Source organism: Amphiura filiformis, chromosome 2 (genome assembly GCF_039555335.1).
Source record: "Amphiura filiformis chromosome 2, Afil_fr2py, whole genome shotgun sequence".
In the NCBI taxonomy this organism is placed as follows: domain Eukaryota; kingdom Metazoa; phylum Echinodermata; class Ophiuroidea; order Amphilepidida; family Amphiuridae; genus Amphiura; species Amphiura filiformis.
The window spans coordinates 62,918,949-62,935,365 of NC_092629.1; the positions used below are offsets into that span (position 1 = coordinate 62,918,949).

A 16,417-nucleotide genomic window follows, 5' to 3' on the forward strand; every position below is an offset into this window, starting at 1 on the left:
GTTAGTTTTGCGAACTCTGCCTGTTTAATGCGAGTAGAGCGCGCCCTCATAAGACCAAGGAGCAATTCGCCGGCGGCGTACTACTATTTCCCATCAGGCACCAGTGTTTAGTTTTTACAGAAAGTCTGCTAGTTTGAGAAGGGCATGACTTTTTACAAAAGTAATGTCGAAATTAGGACTTGCAGTCAGTAATGCGATGGAAATGCAGGACAGATGTAAGGTATGAAATACAAGTAGTATTTCAAGTCAAGAAAACATTTGACACCACATCTGACCTTCCAACATGGCGCCGTATTCATCGTGTGTTTCTAATTCATGTCTCGTGCAAAATAAAATCAATCTCAGCAGTGAATCAGACATAATCTTATTTGGCTCGCGGCGTGAATTATTGATTTTATAAGTAGGTAAAGAAATCACAATTGACTCACGGCTGTGAGGCAGTTATGGATCAATGACTCAAATATTGAAAAGCCTGATGACTAGTCACATGTTGACATATCACGTGTTCGGGAAATCACATGGTCAACATTTAAGATTCAATGTTGGTTTACAAGCTTTTACATATAGTTAATTGTCATTTGTATTCTCGAGTATTTATCTTCGTTAATTAACATCTCTTTTAAATGCTGATAAATTGTGGTTAGTGCACATTTATCTGTTAGAATTCAGTATTATTTGAATATAAATTCTAATACGCAGAGGGGGTCACACGGCACTGGAATTTCACATCACCCTACTTAGCTAAATTTCGGAGCTCTGCACTTCAAAATCAGGTAAATTTCAAAGTTTATGCACTTAAAACATTTAATATAATACTCATTTTTTTTATAACGGAATGATATACGAAATATACCAGCTTATACGGTACAGCAGAAAGGTGATATACGCATGCCACCCATCCAACAACATTGCCATACCTGCACACTAGCCATGCTCCCTCTGCATGCCATGAATACCGCACTCTATAAGACCAGGGAGCAAATTTAAATAACAATACGCTATTTGAATAACACTGCGGCTCATGCAAATTATTTATTGACGCTTCCAGATAAATCTTCCTTGGTTCGAGCCCCGCCTCTGCCGAGGAGTTTTGTTTTAAGCATGTTCTGGGGCCAAAGACACATCGGCGGTTTTCCTGTCCATGGACGAAAACATCCTCCTTACAGAGGCCTTGCATGTGACGTATCATCCCGTAAATATGGCGGACTACTCAAATGCATTCAACAAAAGCATGATTGCAATCTACCGTGACAGTTCGTCTCACACACATAACCCTGCACTACCATGACTACGATCAAATAGGTTGATGACAACATTTGATTGAATGGACTGCACTCCGCCATAACTACAGTGAAGGACACCGGCTCAAATCCTTTGTTTGGAGCCAATCGATAATTTCATGCAGGTTCTATAGATTATAGAGTCTTTTCGCCTGCAGTATTTTTTTTAATCTCAGACCAACAGAGGGCGTAGGCCTACAGCTCAACTTACCGTACTTTGCCTAACCAGACAGTCCATGCCAAAATTGTTAGTACACCTTTACATTTCATCGAATCTCTTTTTGATGTCTGTCATTTTGAACATCACACTTGAAAGATGTATGCTATGTAGAAACTTTATTTTGCAATTTCATAATTTGCATATTATTAGCATATTTGCAAGAAAAAACATGAAAATCAATAAATACCTATATTTTTCACAATTTCAATATTTTATTAGAAATTAAGCATGTAGGCCGTTTGTTATGACTTGATGAATAAAGTTGTTAAAACAGATTTTGATATTTTTGCTTATTTTTCCTTTTTTGCCCCAAAATGTGTAAAAATCAACATTTTTTGGATGACCTATATTTTCTTTGAATATTTATCAAATTTCTTAATTTAGGTATAATACAGTGCAGAAAAGATGTCAAAAAAAGTTGTTAAAACAGATTTCCAATAAATTGTTCCATTTTCCATTTTGGGTTAAATACTCAATTTTCATGCGCGGGATATTTGAAACATAAAATGAAAACATGTCCATTGCACTTTTTTCCTCGAGATGTACTATAATATCAAGGTTACGGATATATTATAATCCCTTCTTATCTTCACTGATCCATCAGATACCTATTGTTATGAATGATCAATGAAAAGGTTCAGAACTGGGCTACTAATGGTCTGGCAAGTATATATAGTTAGTTTCATGACTGTGTCAACTCAACAATCATCCAAGGTCGAATGTAGGAAAAATATGATCAGTTGAGCTGTACCAAATGTGCACACGTTTCGACTCAAAACCAGAGTTCAAACTAACGATCTCGGTGATATTTATGTTTTTTAAACATTTTAACATGAGTCCATTCAAGTACAATCAATTTTCCATCCTCAGTCAACATGACATTAGTCGGTTCAACAACTTCCTCCGTAACACACCCCAAATACTCCCCCTTTGATGAATAATGGTACACTCCACCAGGTCTTCCTGAATGTGATTGGCTCGCAATGATAAACTCTGCATCACTTCGAAAGCACGCTCCCGTAGGTCGCCACGTTATTCCAACAGGACTCGGTGGATGGCTAATGGTGCACAAAGTTTGTCCGGTAAAATCGACCATCAGAGGATCGTTGCTGACGTCACTGACGATGACGACGTCATCATGAGGCGCAGCTTCTATAAATAGTGGTTTGATACCTATGATGAAGCTATTACTATGTGTCCCATTCTGATCATGAATGCTAATGTAATAATTGCTGATATCACCCACCGCAATCTGATTCTTGGCATCGATTTTGGCGAGACCAGACAGCGAAGATTTCCTGATTTCCTGTGTTGTTCCTGGAGGAAGAGTTTGGAATTGGTTGACCAACTTGGCATTGATGTCAAATACCTTTACGTAGGGAGACAAATCAGTCACAAATAATGTCCCATCCGATGTAATGACAAGACTTCGTGGTTTGGACGCCACTAGAGAAGTAAGGGACTTCTGTTTGACGTCAATGTTGTGTTTGATATGGCCTTTTTGGTTGAAGACTTTGACATGAGCATTGGAATAATCCGCGATCGCAATATCACCATTAGGGTACAACGCGATCCCCATACTGTCCTTAAGTCCTGCAATTTCACCAAACTCCCGTTCCAGCTCCCATTCTGTCCCTTCTTCGTGTCCAATGGTGATACTGCCAAGACTCGGTACCTCAATATCAATATTGTTAGTTGCCACAAAGTTCACCTGACACAGTTCTTGAGATACGCTTGTAGGTTCAATAGTGCTCAATCTTTGTAAAGATTCACTGAGGATTGAATACATTCCTGCTACGTCATAAGGTGATCCACTCTCGGTCACCATTGACGTCATATCCAGTGCCCTCTTCAGTTGAGATTCTTGCATCTGCAAGAAACTCTTCTTGACTTTAATTTGCGATTCATGCTCGAGTCTTATCTTCGCTATCTGATGAGAAATTTCGTGCCGTCTCTTCTCCAGCTTCGCTAAAAACTGTTCTTTGATCTTTGTAGCAGCAGCTTCCGCTTCCACTTGGACTTTGTCCAAAGCAGCGTCCAGATGTGTCTTAATATCATCAGCAGATTTAAGAGCATCCAGCACATATCCCACAACTTCTTGACATTTTGAAGTCAGTTTTTCAATCTTCTTTCCTTGAACTCCAGTGATCTCCTCCACATTTACCAACGAATGTTTCGCTGCAGGATGATCCACGATGGTACAATCACGACAAATGAGAACACCACATGTATCGCAGTAAAACCACAAAACCTGCCCTTCGTGCTTGCTGCAATATTTCTTGCCAGAGCTTCTCTGTACATCAGTCTTCCCGGACTTGATATCGTCAAAAGAACATATTGTATGTCCTTTCAGCCTTTTGATTCTCCTGTGAATGCCCACACACTCAGGACACAGGTAATCCTTGCAATCCAAGCACCTAGACACTGCTGCATTATCAGTTTCTTCACAAAACGTACAGTCAGGTTGACCTTGAGTTAGTTCTTCGTGTAAAGCAGCAGTTTCTCTTAAACTATCAACAAAATAGTTGCCTTTTAGTCCGGACACACCGTCTGGTGGAAGTTCGCAATCTTCCTTGCATTGCGGGCAGGTAAGCTTACTGCTCCCAACCAATTCTACAATGCAATTATAGCAGTAGGTGTGCAGACATGGTAGAGTTTTTGGGTTCGTGCTTGCAGTGGTGCAGATTCCACATAGAGTCACATCAACGGTGCAACTATCACCATTTTCGTGAGCTTTTTTGGAACCGTTTTCGCTGGTGATTTCGCCATTGGTAGCAAGACTGGTAGCCATTTTGATTTTAGTGTGATATCGGCCTATATAGGTGCGCTTGGGTGACTCATTTAACACATTATGGTAAAATCAGCGTCCTGACGTGATGGAATGTAAAGAAATTGTTCAATTTGACTTCTCATTCTTTTGATCACTAATATGCAGTGTTGCCAACTAGCAACCGCAACGACTTCATTAGACTGCGCTGCATTCCTTTTTTTTTGATAAACAATTCATACGTTTCCATGCATGAAACCATTTAAAATCTATGACGAAACACATCACATCTCCAGTGACTGCCCTGCCTTCTCGTGGATATCTGAGCTGTTGAATCAGAACAGGAATGATGAGTTTTCCATGGTCAGGTCAGAGAGATTAGTAATTTAGGGAATGATAAATTAAACTGGTCTACTACAGTAGACTACGACTTCATAGACCAAGGCGCGCAGTTCGCCGTGTACTGTCCAGGCACCGGTGCCCAAAAGTTGATCTAAAACAACACGGATTTCTTCTAAATGTGATTTTAATCAAAACTGTTCGAACTGGATCGCCATTGATTTCCAGTGTGACGAAAAACAGAATTTCCAACGCAACTCAAAAATCGTAAATAAAGAGAAGTCCAATTCGGCGCCATTTGGAGACGTTGGCAACACTCAATCTACTTTGAATTACCAGGCCATTTTTCATGGTTGACTAAATCTTAATCCATTTTGACACAAGTAATGGATAGCAGTGCACAATACAAAATAGTATTACTAACGATAACCAGATCTCAATGATTTTGTCAAATATTAATCAAACGGTAAACAGAAGGCTTGATTGAAAAAAAAATCCGTAAAGTATTTAAGTCTAAAATATTGTAAGGTGACCTTAAAATATTCGAATTACTTCTGAACTGGTTTTTTTTTCTATTTTAAAAGTTATAATTGTATTTCATGCATGAACATGATAAAACGTCCACTTAACTTAATCCCACAATGCATTGTGAGTCTGATGTTGGAATTCACTTGAAGGTGGGCTTTTAGCGGGATTTTTAGTTGCTGTTTTGAAATAAATGAAGCGGCAAAAGCGCGTGTCATAAATACGACCCGAGCTTTAAGGGATCAGGAATGAGCGTTTTGACAGTATTTTTTGTGGGACATGAGAGCACATCAGACATATCGAATTGCATTCTGAATACGAATAATGTCTTTCTGATATCAAATAATTTTAATTTTTTGAAATTCACGATATAATACAAATTTTATGACAAATTATTAAAAATTTGATATTTTTCACATTTTTGATATATAACAGTCCTCGAAGTAAATTTTATCATCTAATGATATATTCTTAAAGTGTATGTTGCTGGGAGGAAAAGCCGACGATCAATTGAAAATTTTGACCTTTTATATTGAAGATATGGATTTTTTTCCCCAAAAGACCTAATTTTTTTGGAGTTTACTTCGAGTACTGTTAAATATCAAAAATATAAATTTTTAATCATTTGCCATAAATTGTGTATTACATTGCGAATTTCAAAAAATCAAAATTATTTGATATTGGAAGGACATTCTTCGTATTCCCACATTACACAATAAAATACTGTCCAAACGTTCATACCCCATCCCTTAACAAATTTAGAAACTAGGTTTATAAACAGGGCTTTCAAATGAGGAACTAGGTTACAGAAACCAGGTTTTCGTGAGTTTAAAACCCGTTTTTTTTTTTTTTTTTTATTCACAAAATTTCATTATTTGTCAAAATATTTCAAACCGGGATTTCAAATTTTCATTATTTTTTTTTCAAAAATAGCCAACTTGCATTTGGACCCAATTGTTTTTCCAGTCTCACGAAAGATTTTTTTTTTTTGGTAATTTTTCACCAGTCTCACTGGTGATTTTTTGGTCATTTTTTTGGCCTAGTTTCGAACTGGTGTTCGCACATGTCTTGAAAGCGCCCCATATAAACGGCGCGGCGATTAATAGTGTAACAGCGATTAATCTTATTCAGAACGCAATGAATGTTGGGTATAGGCTATTAACATATTCAATCCAGTTTTAAACACAACTTGTACCCTTTATGTACACTCGTTGTTAAGTTGTAGTAACACAACTTAGACTCTTTTTTTTGTATTTCGTTTTTGTATTGAAAGAGAAAAGATTTAGCGACGAGTAGTTTTACTCTTTTCAGCAAAAAGCGATTTGAATAAAACATTGAATTAAAAGGGTCAAATTTCACCCAACGCGCATTGTATTTCACCGTCGGCTTCATAATATTAAGGCCTCTATTTATTTTATCTACTTCCAGATCACGCAGCAGGTATAATAATACTACCCTAAAGTTACCCTATAATATTATAATATCACTGGTTATTAGCAATGTTATGTATTTTTTAATGTTTCCAAGAGTTTACATTATTTTGGACATCTAAATGCTACAAAACTTCATAATTATTTATATAATGTGATATGCTATAATATTTTAAAATACGCAGATACGGTTTACGAGTGGTGCATTTAGATAGGGCTATTAAGAGAAATAGAGATGGAGAAAGTCAAGAAGTGGAACGTACAGGGAGGAAGGGTGACTCAGGAGGGCGAGAGAAGAGGAGGACTTAGAGAGAGGGGAGGAGGAGGAGAGAGATAGATAGAGAGAGAGAAGGGGGTGAGGCAAGACTGAGACAAATAGAGCAACAGAGACGAAGGAAGCCGAAGGAGGGCATGGAGGGAGTATCGTAAGAATTTCTATTCCGAGTCAAGTTCATCGGGCGGTCCTGGGTTGTTCCAGATATCGGAGTAAATCTCTAGTTTTCCTTCCGGTAATAGCTTTCTCCACATGACAATGAACCTAACAAATGACAAACGTAAAGAAAAGATGTATGTAAGAAACACTATACTCTTAACCCGATATCAAATACTAACATTAAATTCTCAGTTCAACTGACAAGTTTAATTATTGCCCGAGTCGCGAGTGTAGACCCCTCCCATTCCACCCAACGTTGGATTATGGCGAATTACACGCTGTTCTGTATACTGACTTCGGCAACCATGGTTGCAGGTGCGTTCCCATTTATGCAGTAAATCAAAGTCCACGGTTACATGCATGCAGGTCTTTACAAACGTCCCCCCACACCCCCACACCACATCGGCTTATTATATATCTTATACATACTTCCCCGTTTCCATAATCGCACCCCTTCCTTATAGAAGATGTAGTGTCCTCTCTCCCAGAATATGGTCCCTTCTGGTGCAGTCTCTGCCTTTGGGTCTATCTCATCTGTAGTCAGCTTGGCACCCGTGCAACCACTGGCAATAAGAGCCTCCACCACTTTTTCAAAAGCTGGGATGAAATTATCGCAGAACACACAAACAAACTATGAATAAGTTAAATATGTTAAAGTAAATAAAAATAAATAAAAACAAAACAAACACAGAAAATGCAGAGAAAAACAGAAAATGCAGAATGATCTTCCATGCACGATTCATGTGCTGTTAATTTGGAATTTTTTTTAATTTGCTTAGTCCGACGATTAGGACCTTCAGACTATGTTCAGCTCAGACTATGACCACTATCTCATATGGCGCAAGAAAGATGAATTGCGAAAGTTCAGTGACCGCGCCGCCCGAATTTTTTTTCGGATGGGGCGGTTAGTGGACTTTGGCAGTCAATATTTCTTGAGCAATCAGAGTGTGCATGAGCAGTGATGAGTACTAATAGCTGCAACTGAGAAAAATACAGGTTCTATTCGTCGGACTATATTTGCTTGTACATTTACAGGTTGACACTAGATTTGAAAGAACTGTATTGTCGAGAACTTATGGGTATTTTACTGCCCAAACAAAACAGAACTTAATACTTTTTTGAACTTGAACAATTCATCGTTCCGATCTAGAAATATAAGCATTTTACGAAAATAAATGCTAACGAATTCAATATCAATCGGTGCATGATCTACATCTGGAGTAGCCTAGGCCTACCACCATAGATTCTAGGGTGCATGCGATGTCTATAATTGTCATTTGATTCCTCGCGCCGGCAGTGCCGTAGATTTCCTTTTCAAGGGGGGGTTGGAAAAAATTCTTGTAAGTATAGCGAATCCAGTACCTTTTGGCGACAGAATAAGTTCATGGTACAAATGCGCGCGAAAATTGCCATATTGAAGCTAAACTAAACCGGAATAAATGTGCGCGAAGTGCGCAAAATTTTGCACTTTTTTTTTAGTGAAGTAGGCTAGGCCTATAGTGAATCTAGCTCCTTTGGGGAACAAAATAATTCTATGGTACAAATGCGTTCGATTTGAAGCGCGAATTTTTATTTTTTTGCCGTATTGAAACTAAATTGATGGTACAAACGCGAAAAAATTCGCGCGAACGCGAGCAAAAATTGGCATATTTAGGTTTATATAGCCAAATATGAGGTTAATTTGGTCAGTAACTCGCATACGAGTCGTACACACACACTCCCACACCCCACCTGTCAAAAAGAAATCTATGCCACTGGGGTGAGTGCGTATAATGCGTACATACCATCTCTTCCGTTCACTGTCTGGTATCCGGGTGGCATAACTTTGCAATCCTGAGCATAGAGCCCAGCCAACCCCTTTGCATCTCCGGCACTCATGAAGGCACCCCATTGGACGTTTTTGTCAGCTATCACCGCTGTTTTGAGAGAAAGAATAAATGTGTTAGTTTTAATTTTTGCTTGACAAAACCAAAATTGATACTTCGTCCAGCTCACCGGAGTAGGCCTACTTCTTCGGAACTGTTCAGCTGATCCAATTTCCCGTGAGACTGGTTTTCAGTCGTTAGACTTCTGTCCATGATTGATTGATTGATTGATTGATTGATTGATTGATTGATTGATTGATTGATTTAAAATTTATTTATTTATTTATTTATTATTTAACCTGGGTTAACCTTTCAATGCACTGGCATAATTTGTTCTCCCAAGGTGCCCAGATGATTCAGAAATGGATCATCATGTATGTGTTTGTACGCGTACGCACGCTAACCATCATGTTCTTTCTACACATATATTCAAGTGCAAGCCTTCTTTAGAAATCTTTAGACTCTCCTCGTGAACGCATTAGAGCCTCTGTCGAGTAATTTGTCCCCCGCCCAGTCGATGACATGGTTAGCCAACGCACTGAATGGTCTATTGTTCTATTGTGTCCGATTTGAGCGCTGACATATTGGAAAATGTTGCCAATCAATATTCATGAGAGTGTACATTCAACGTCCAAGTTTCGAAATTGGGTGACTTGTGCTTGGCAGGTGTAAAATACATCTGACTGGGCCTTTTAAATACGTAACGCATAAAGGCATTGACCTCATCGAATGGCTGCCTATAGAGTGTATGCAATAAACCCAAGCGGAACGAGAGTTGCTAAGTAACCGCTAACCGAACCATAAACACATGCATGATCAGAGAGCGAGTCTTCAATTTCCCCATAGCTTCCCACGTTGTACACACGTTAGTCGAATTTGGCGGTGTTCGTTTGTTTGTCCTCCAAGTTATAGCATTGTTCACTTTGTGTTGAACATTGTAAGTGGGCCTCACTAATGACATAAAGGTTACTGTTATATCATGTCAAGAGGCCACTTTCATGAATAAGCTAAACAGCCTATGTGGAGGAATTGTATGCATGAGCAATCACACCAATGACGTAGTAATGAATACCCTCTATAGTGCTGTTAGCGTTACCGTCGTTTTATCTTTTCAGTTTCTGTTTCCGTATCCGTAATAGTTTTTGTAAGTCATTGTTATTCTGAAGTGGTAGTCTCCCAGGTATGACCAATCTTTTATTCTAGCCTTTTGTTAGTTACTGAAAATTTGAAGCTCGTGAATTTCAGTTTTCGTTTTGGTAAGTTATATTGATTTTACATAAAACCTTGAGATGTGCGGTTGGGTGCCAATCTAGACAAAAGAAGAGTCTAAATTTTACGGTCCTAAATTCGCGGTAAATTGTACGGCTTCAATTGACTTGTGTTTGGTGTATATGCACTTACGCCTAGACGTAAGTGGCTCGTAAAAAAAGTCTTGCATTGAAATATATACTAACCATGTTGCCAAGTTATAAGCATATTGGCGATGAAACGAGCGTCTAAAATAGTCAAATATCTCCCAATGAGGCGCGTACAAGTGGTGATTTGGTAATCATGTTTTATATTGAAATGCAATACAAAAGAATTTGCATTGGAGCAAAGATAATGTATTCTGATTGTGATTTTAGAGCTTATTTTCAACGTTTTTACAGAAAAAAGTGGACTTTGTCATTCGGATTGGCATGCATCAAAGACGAGAGGGCGCTAGGCCATTAAAAACAGCGGTATTGTCTCTCCCGCTTGTATTGACATAAGCAACTGCCTCTTTTGAAATAAGCTGATTGGTACTTCAAAGTTAACAATGAAGTCATGTTACAGTAAACTTACTAAATCCCTTGCGTTTTCGTATCTGAACAATAGACTTACGGAAACTGAAAAGATAAAACGAGCCTTAGGCCTATGTGGGGGGCTGTGTTGAGTTTCTATAATAATTATTATAAGGCCTACATTTTGTCATTCCTTTTTCTTTTCTCTGTACTTATTCTTTCCTTGAAGTATCACTCCCTCTTCTTATCTCCCTTCCCTTCTCCATCACCTCTTACTTTTTGTCCCCTTTATTCCTATCATTTTTCTTACCTTTCTATTTATTTATTTCTCTTCATTTCTTCCTCTTTCTCTCTTCCTCCAACCCCCTCTCATTCTTCATATCCCTCTTTCACCTCTTCCTCCCTCGTCCCTTCCCAAGACCTCTCACAGAAGAGATGCCCCCCCCCCCTTCAGTACGCCACTGTTTATGACATTCTCCTTCTTAAAATAAAATAAAATGTCAATTTGTGAAACAACTTTTATATAGGCCTATACCGGTATACTTATAATTTGTTACATGTATACGTATATAGCTACAGTACTATAGACATGTAGACATGGCAGCCTTGATATGTAATCATTCAGCAAGCGCATTCAATTTATTTAAATGAAGCACTTGAAGTCAGTGGGGTGATCACGAACTGTACTCAGCGGCTAATGTGTGCTTTTTGTGCTTACGGCTACTCAATCACATCCTTGTGTGTTATGGTAACAAAAGGTACTTTTCGTTCCAGACGTCGCTTTCACGTGCCTTTCGTTTGATCACTTATTGACAGTAGCCTGCTAGGTAAAGCGTTAATACACTGTCGGGTCAGCTTACCGATTTAATGGCGGAAGCCCTTTGTCCCAAACAAAAGGTACCTTTCGATGAATAGCTTGTCAGATTTCAAATCGGCACAAGGTTTCACCAGGTTTCAATGCGTTACGTAATCTATTTCTTCTCCATCTTTAATAGCTCCATGTGGTTATCTTGCGCTATGTGGTCTGTTATTGCTGATTTGTGCTGCTCTGTGGTGGAAAGCTTTCTGCTGGCTCTTGTAAAGTTTTTTGTCGCAATCTTGTCGGCGTCTTTCTGATGTTCTTTCTTTCTTACCCCAAACGGCATTCCAGTCTCTCCTATGTAGGATTTGTTACAACCTTTGCATGGGATGTCGTACACGACTTCGCTGGTTTGGTCAATGTCCTTTTTGTCCTTGGGGTGGACAAGAATACTTTTGAGCATGTTGGTTGGTTTCATGGCCGTTGTAAACCCATGTTTACGGAAGACTCTTTGGAGTTTCTCAGATGTACCCTCCACATAGGGTATTACAACCATGCCTTTTATTGGGTTCTCGTTTGTCTTTTTCTGTGGTTTTGTTGCTGTTGCTTTGTCCTTCATCTGATGTTTCACCCTGTCCACTGCCCATCTGGGGTAATTCACAGACTGCCATGCCTTAATGATTCTTTGCTCCTCCTCTTTCTTATCTTCTTCCTCTGTCACAATCTTATCTTTTCTATCCATCAACGTCCTGATTACACCCAGATTCTGGTGTAGTGGGTGCTGAGATTTGAAGCTCAAATAATTGGTCGGTGTGGGTTTTCTTGCGATACACCAGCAGGGAGGCCATCCAAATCAGAAGGAGGGGCAAGAACTCACTCAACCGTGACGAAGGTGCACACTTTCTAGATCATGTATATGACCCACTGCTAAAATCAACATCACTTCCGGGTAACGAGGATGCGTCCTTTTCTCTCTACTGTCTATGCTTCTCTCTGCTGTCTATGTTGCAACCAAGTCTCGCGGGAAAAGCAGTGGACCAGTTCATCTGTGATCAAGCCATCAGCCAAGATGGCGAAAGCTCAGATTTGTGAGTAATTTTTATTTCGATTTGGCTAACAAAAATACCAGTTTATTTTTATTAAATTGTCTTATCATATAATGCGAGCGCAGCGAGCAGGAAATTTTGCATATTTAAATGTGTTCCTAACGTTTTCCTACACCTGTTTAGGGCGTAATATAGAAAGGATGCCCAAAATATCTGTGCCAAAATCGCTTGCCCCCCCCCCCTTTCGACCTGCCAAGAATCGCTTGACCCCCTTTTCGACCTGCCAGAAAATGCTCCCTCCCCTATAATTCACCAGACTGGGGGTACACATGATTATTGCACCACCCTTTACTCCTATTCATTAATACCTACTATTTATAAACCAACCAGAATCACAGAATCAACTGCTACAATTATTGATAATATCCTTACAAATAATGACAATATTATCAAATCAACAATTATGGTTACTGACATAAGCGACCACTTTCCAACTACTTTATCGACCAACCTCGAAGTAGAAAATCGAACGTGTAAAGGGAAAGACGTAATTTACAAAAGAAATCACAATAGTAAGAATATTGCTCAATTTAAAACAAGACTATCCGATGTTAAATGGGGTGAAATTCTTGATAATATTGATGCAAATGATGACTATAATAAATTCATTGACACCTTTAATACGCTTTACGACGAATGTATTCCGCTAAAGAAATGTACTGGTAATAGAAAAAAGAACCAATATCGCCATGGATTACGAAGGATTGTTAAAAAGTATTAATAAAAAGAATATGTTATATAAACAATACATTCAATCTCCAAACGACAAGAAATTTCAAATATTCAAAACATATAAAAATAAGTTACAAATGCTTATTCGAAAATCAAAACGCAAATACTTCTTCTCCAAGTTTGAGCATGCTAAAAATAATATGAAGCAAACGTGGAAAACAATTAATAGTATTATTGGACGAGGAAAGAAACAATCTGCACAGAGCAAATTTAAAGCTGAAGATGGCAGTTCTATTACCAATCCTAAAGAAATATCAAATCAGTTCAATGACTTTTTCGTAAATGTAGGCCCTAAGCTTGCATCAAGTATCCAAAACACAGGAAAGCAATATTTCGCTTATCTCAGTGAGAACAAAACCAGTAGTATGTATTATGAAGCCTATTGTTGAATCCGATATTGTAAAAATAATTGATAAATTCGACATAAACAAAGGTGGAGGCCATGACAATATTGGCAATCTAATCATTAAAAAGTGTGTAATGAAATTGCTAAACCTCTTAATATGATATTTAATTTGTCTATATCTACTGGGATTGTTCCTGATAAATTAAAAATAGCAAAAGTCATACCATTATACAAAAAAGATGATGCTGAGGCATTCTCAAACTATCGTCCCGTTTCTCTCCTACCGTGTTTTTCAAAAATTCTTGAAAGGTTGGTTTTTAACAGATGTACGGATTACATTGACAATAAGCGAATCCTTAACCCCAAACAATTTGGCTTTCGGTCAAAACATTCGACCTTTATGGCTGTAGAGCAAATGGTAGACAAAGTTACTGCAGCAGTTGAAAGAAATGAAACGACTATTGGAATATTTTGGACTTATCAAAAGCCTTTGATACAATCGATCATAACATACTCTTACATAAATTAGAACACTATGGATTTCGTGGTATTGTGTTAGAATGGTTCAGAAATTATTTAAGTAACAGAAAACAGTATGTCTATTATAATTCTTATGAATCAGAATCATACGATATTATATGTGGTGTTCCACAAGGATCAATCCTGGGACCACTTCTATTTATACTATATGTCAATGATATAACCAATGCATCTAAAGTACTCGAATTCGTCCTTTTTGCAGACGATACCACCATTTTATACTCCCATAAAAACGTAGAACGCCAGACAAACCTTGTTAATGAAGAGTTAAAGGAAGTAAGCAATTGGTTTAAAGCTAATAAATTGTCAATTAATGCTACCAAAACAAATTACATGATACTTGGCACACCCAAAATGACATCGATGAATCAAGACCTGCAAATCACACTAGATCACTCGGCTTTAGAAAGAGTGCATCAAACTAAATTCCTTGGTGTACTAATAGACGAATGTCTCACTTGGAAATGTCACATAGATTGCGTATCTAGAACAATTTCAAGAAATGTCGGTGTCATGAATAAATTGAAACATTTTGTTCCAAATCGTATTTTATTTACACTTTATTGTACGTTAATATTGCCTTATTTGAATTATGGAGTACTTTTATGGGGAAATACATGTAAAACTTACTTAAATAAAATTGTAAAAATTCAAAAATGGGCTATTAGAACGGTGGCAAACGGTCACTACAGAGACCACACAGCGCCATTGTTTGCTAATTATAACATATTAAAAGTTGAAGATATGTATACACTGGAATTAGGTACATTCATGTACAGGCACTCTATAAATGAGCTGCCCTGTTCATTTGATAATTATTTTACCAAACGTTCTGACATACTTAACTACAAGACACGATATGTAAATGACCTAAATCTAACCAAAAATAAGAAAGTCTTTTCTGATCATTCCATACGTACACGAGGTCCCATTCTTTGGAATTCTTTAGATAAAAATCTGAAAGCTTCAAAATCTGTTAAACATTTCCGTAATCAATTCAAAACAAAACTGATCTCTAAATATAATTAATCTTTTTCGTGAGCACCCCCCTTCCCTTGTCTTTTGGTTATGTTATGTGATGTTGATTTATTTTGTTAATTTCATTTGATTTCAGGGAAAGGCTAACTTTCAGACCTTTTGGTCTTCCAGCCTTTTCCTCCATATGTACCGTGTTTATATATATTTTTTTATGTAATGTCTTTGATTTTTATGGAAATAAAATATGAAAATATAAAATATGAATATGAGTGTTACTTCAGCCATAAGGCTCTGCTTTCATCCATCTGAACCTAAAGCTGAACCCCTTATTTCATTTTCACTTTTGTTCGGGCCCCTGAACCCTCGGGCCCAAGGACTTCGTCGTCCTGACCTTGTGCATGTCCACCCGTTTGCTAAGCCCCTGATTAGCTAGAGCTGCAACACGGTGTTCCACACGTCACTCCCAGCGATCGTCAGGCAACTGAGGGCACGGTTTGGTTATCAAGTGACATCTTTGGTTATCAAGTGATATCTCTGAATTTGGTGCTATAATCATGATACCGTAATTGGTGCAATAACATCAAAACATCAATTAGCACTTGCTTAATTCAGATATAACTTTGTCACTTATTAATTTGATAACCAGGCAGGTTTGGTTCACCCAGAAGAAGTTGAACTGCTCTGGTGGGGCTTCCTCTTTCAGAAATATAGACCTAGTTAATAGTTAGGCCTATTTAATAGTGAAATGGCTAAAACTGGCAAATTTGGCCCATGTAGGCCTATAATCATGCACAATAAAAGAACAAAACCTATCGCAGGTCACGCAAAATGTTAAGTGTATTTTTTCATTTAATTTACTTATCTCTAATTTTATTCAAACATACCTGCTACCGATACCGCCATAATTATTTTTGTATATTTATCCGTCCCCTCAAAATGGCCACGGTCAAGGTTCAGTCTATCTACAACGTTATACAATGTATTGTCGCGTGTTGTGTCAAACCACTTCTACGGATCTGATTACGGGGTAGATCGTCTAGGAATATCAACGGCACGGTTCCCACATGAATTTGACATCAGTTTTGACCTATGTGGTAAAGGAGCGATCACTTAGACCTACGCCGGGGGGGCCGGAGGATTTTCATTTATTTTCGCCCCGGATTTTCGCACACAAATTTCGCATCCCCCCTCATATCGAAGGAAAAATTTCACGTCCCCCCTTAAATCCTCCATTCCTTGTATAAAATTCCATGTCCCCTCCAATATTAAGGTCAAAATTTCATGCCCTCCTGGC

General features: G+C 38.1%; 2 protein-coding genes across 2 annotated transcripts; both read right to left on the reverse strand.

Moving 5' to 3' along the window:
* Window positions 1-857: 857 nt before the first annotated feature.
* Window positions 858-4,453, reverse strand: LOC140146516 (uncharacterized). Its single transcript, XM_072168391.1, has one exon. It carries the CDS (start codon window positions 4,289-4,291, stop codon window positions 2,291-2,293), a length of 2,001 nt encoding a protein of 666 aa, XP_072024492.1. The 5' UTR covers window positions 4,292-4,453; the 3' UTR covers window positions 858-2,290.
* A 264-nt stretch (window positions 4,454-4,717) lies between these two features.
* On the reverse strand, window positions 4,718-16,184 carry LOC140146517 (uncharacterized). Its single transcript, XM_072168392.1, has 4 exons — window positions 16,008-16,184; window positions 8,779-8,910; window positions 7,424-7,591; window positions 4,718-7,099 (listed from the first exon to the last, which is right to left on the reverse strand). Exons 1-4 carry the CDS (start codon window positions 16,024-16,026, stop codon window positions 7,056-7,058), a joined length of 363 nt encoding a protein of 120 aa, XP_072024493.1. The 5' UTR covers window positions 16,027-16,184; the 3' UTR covers window positions 4,718-7,055.
* Between the last annotated feature and the right edge of the window lie 233 nt (window positions 16,185-16,417).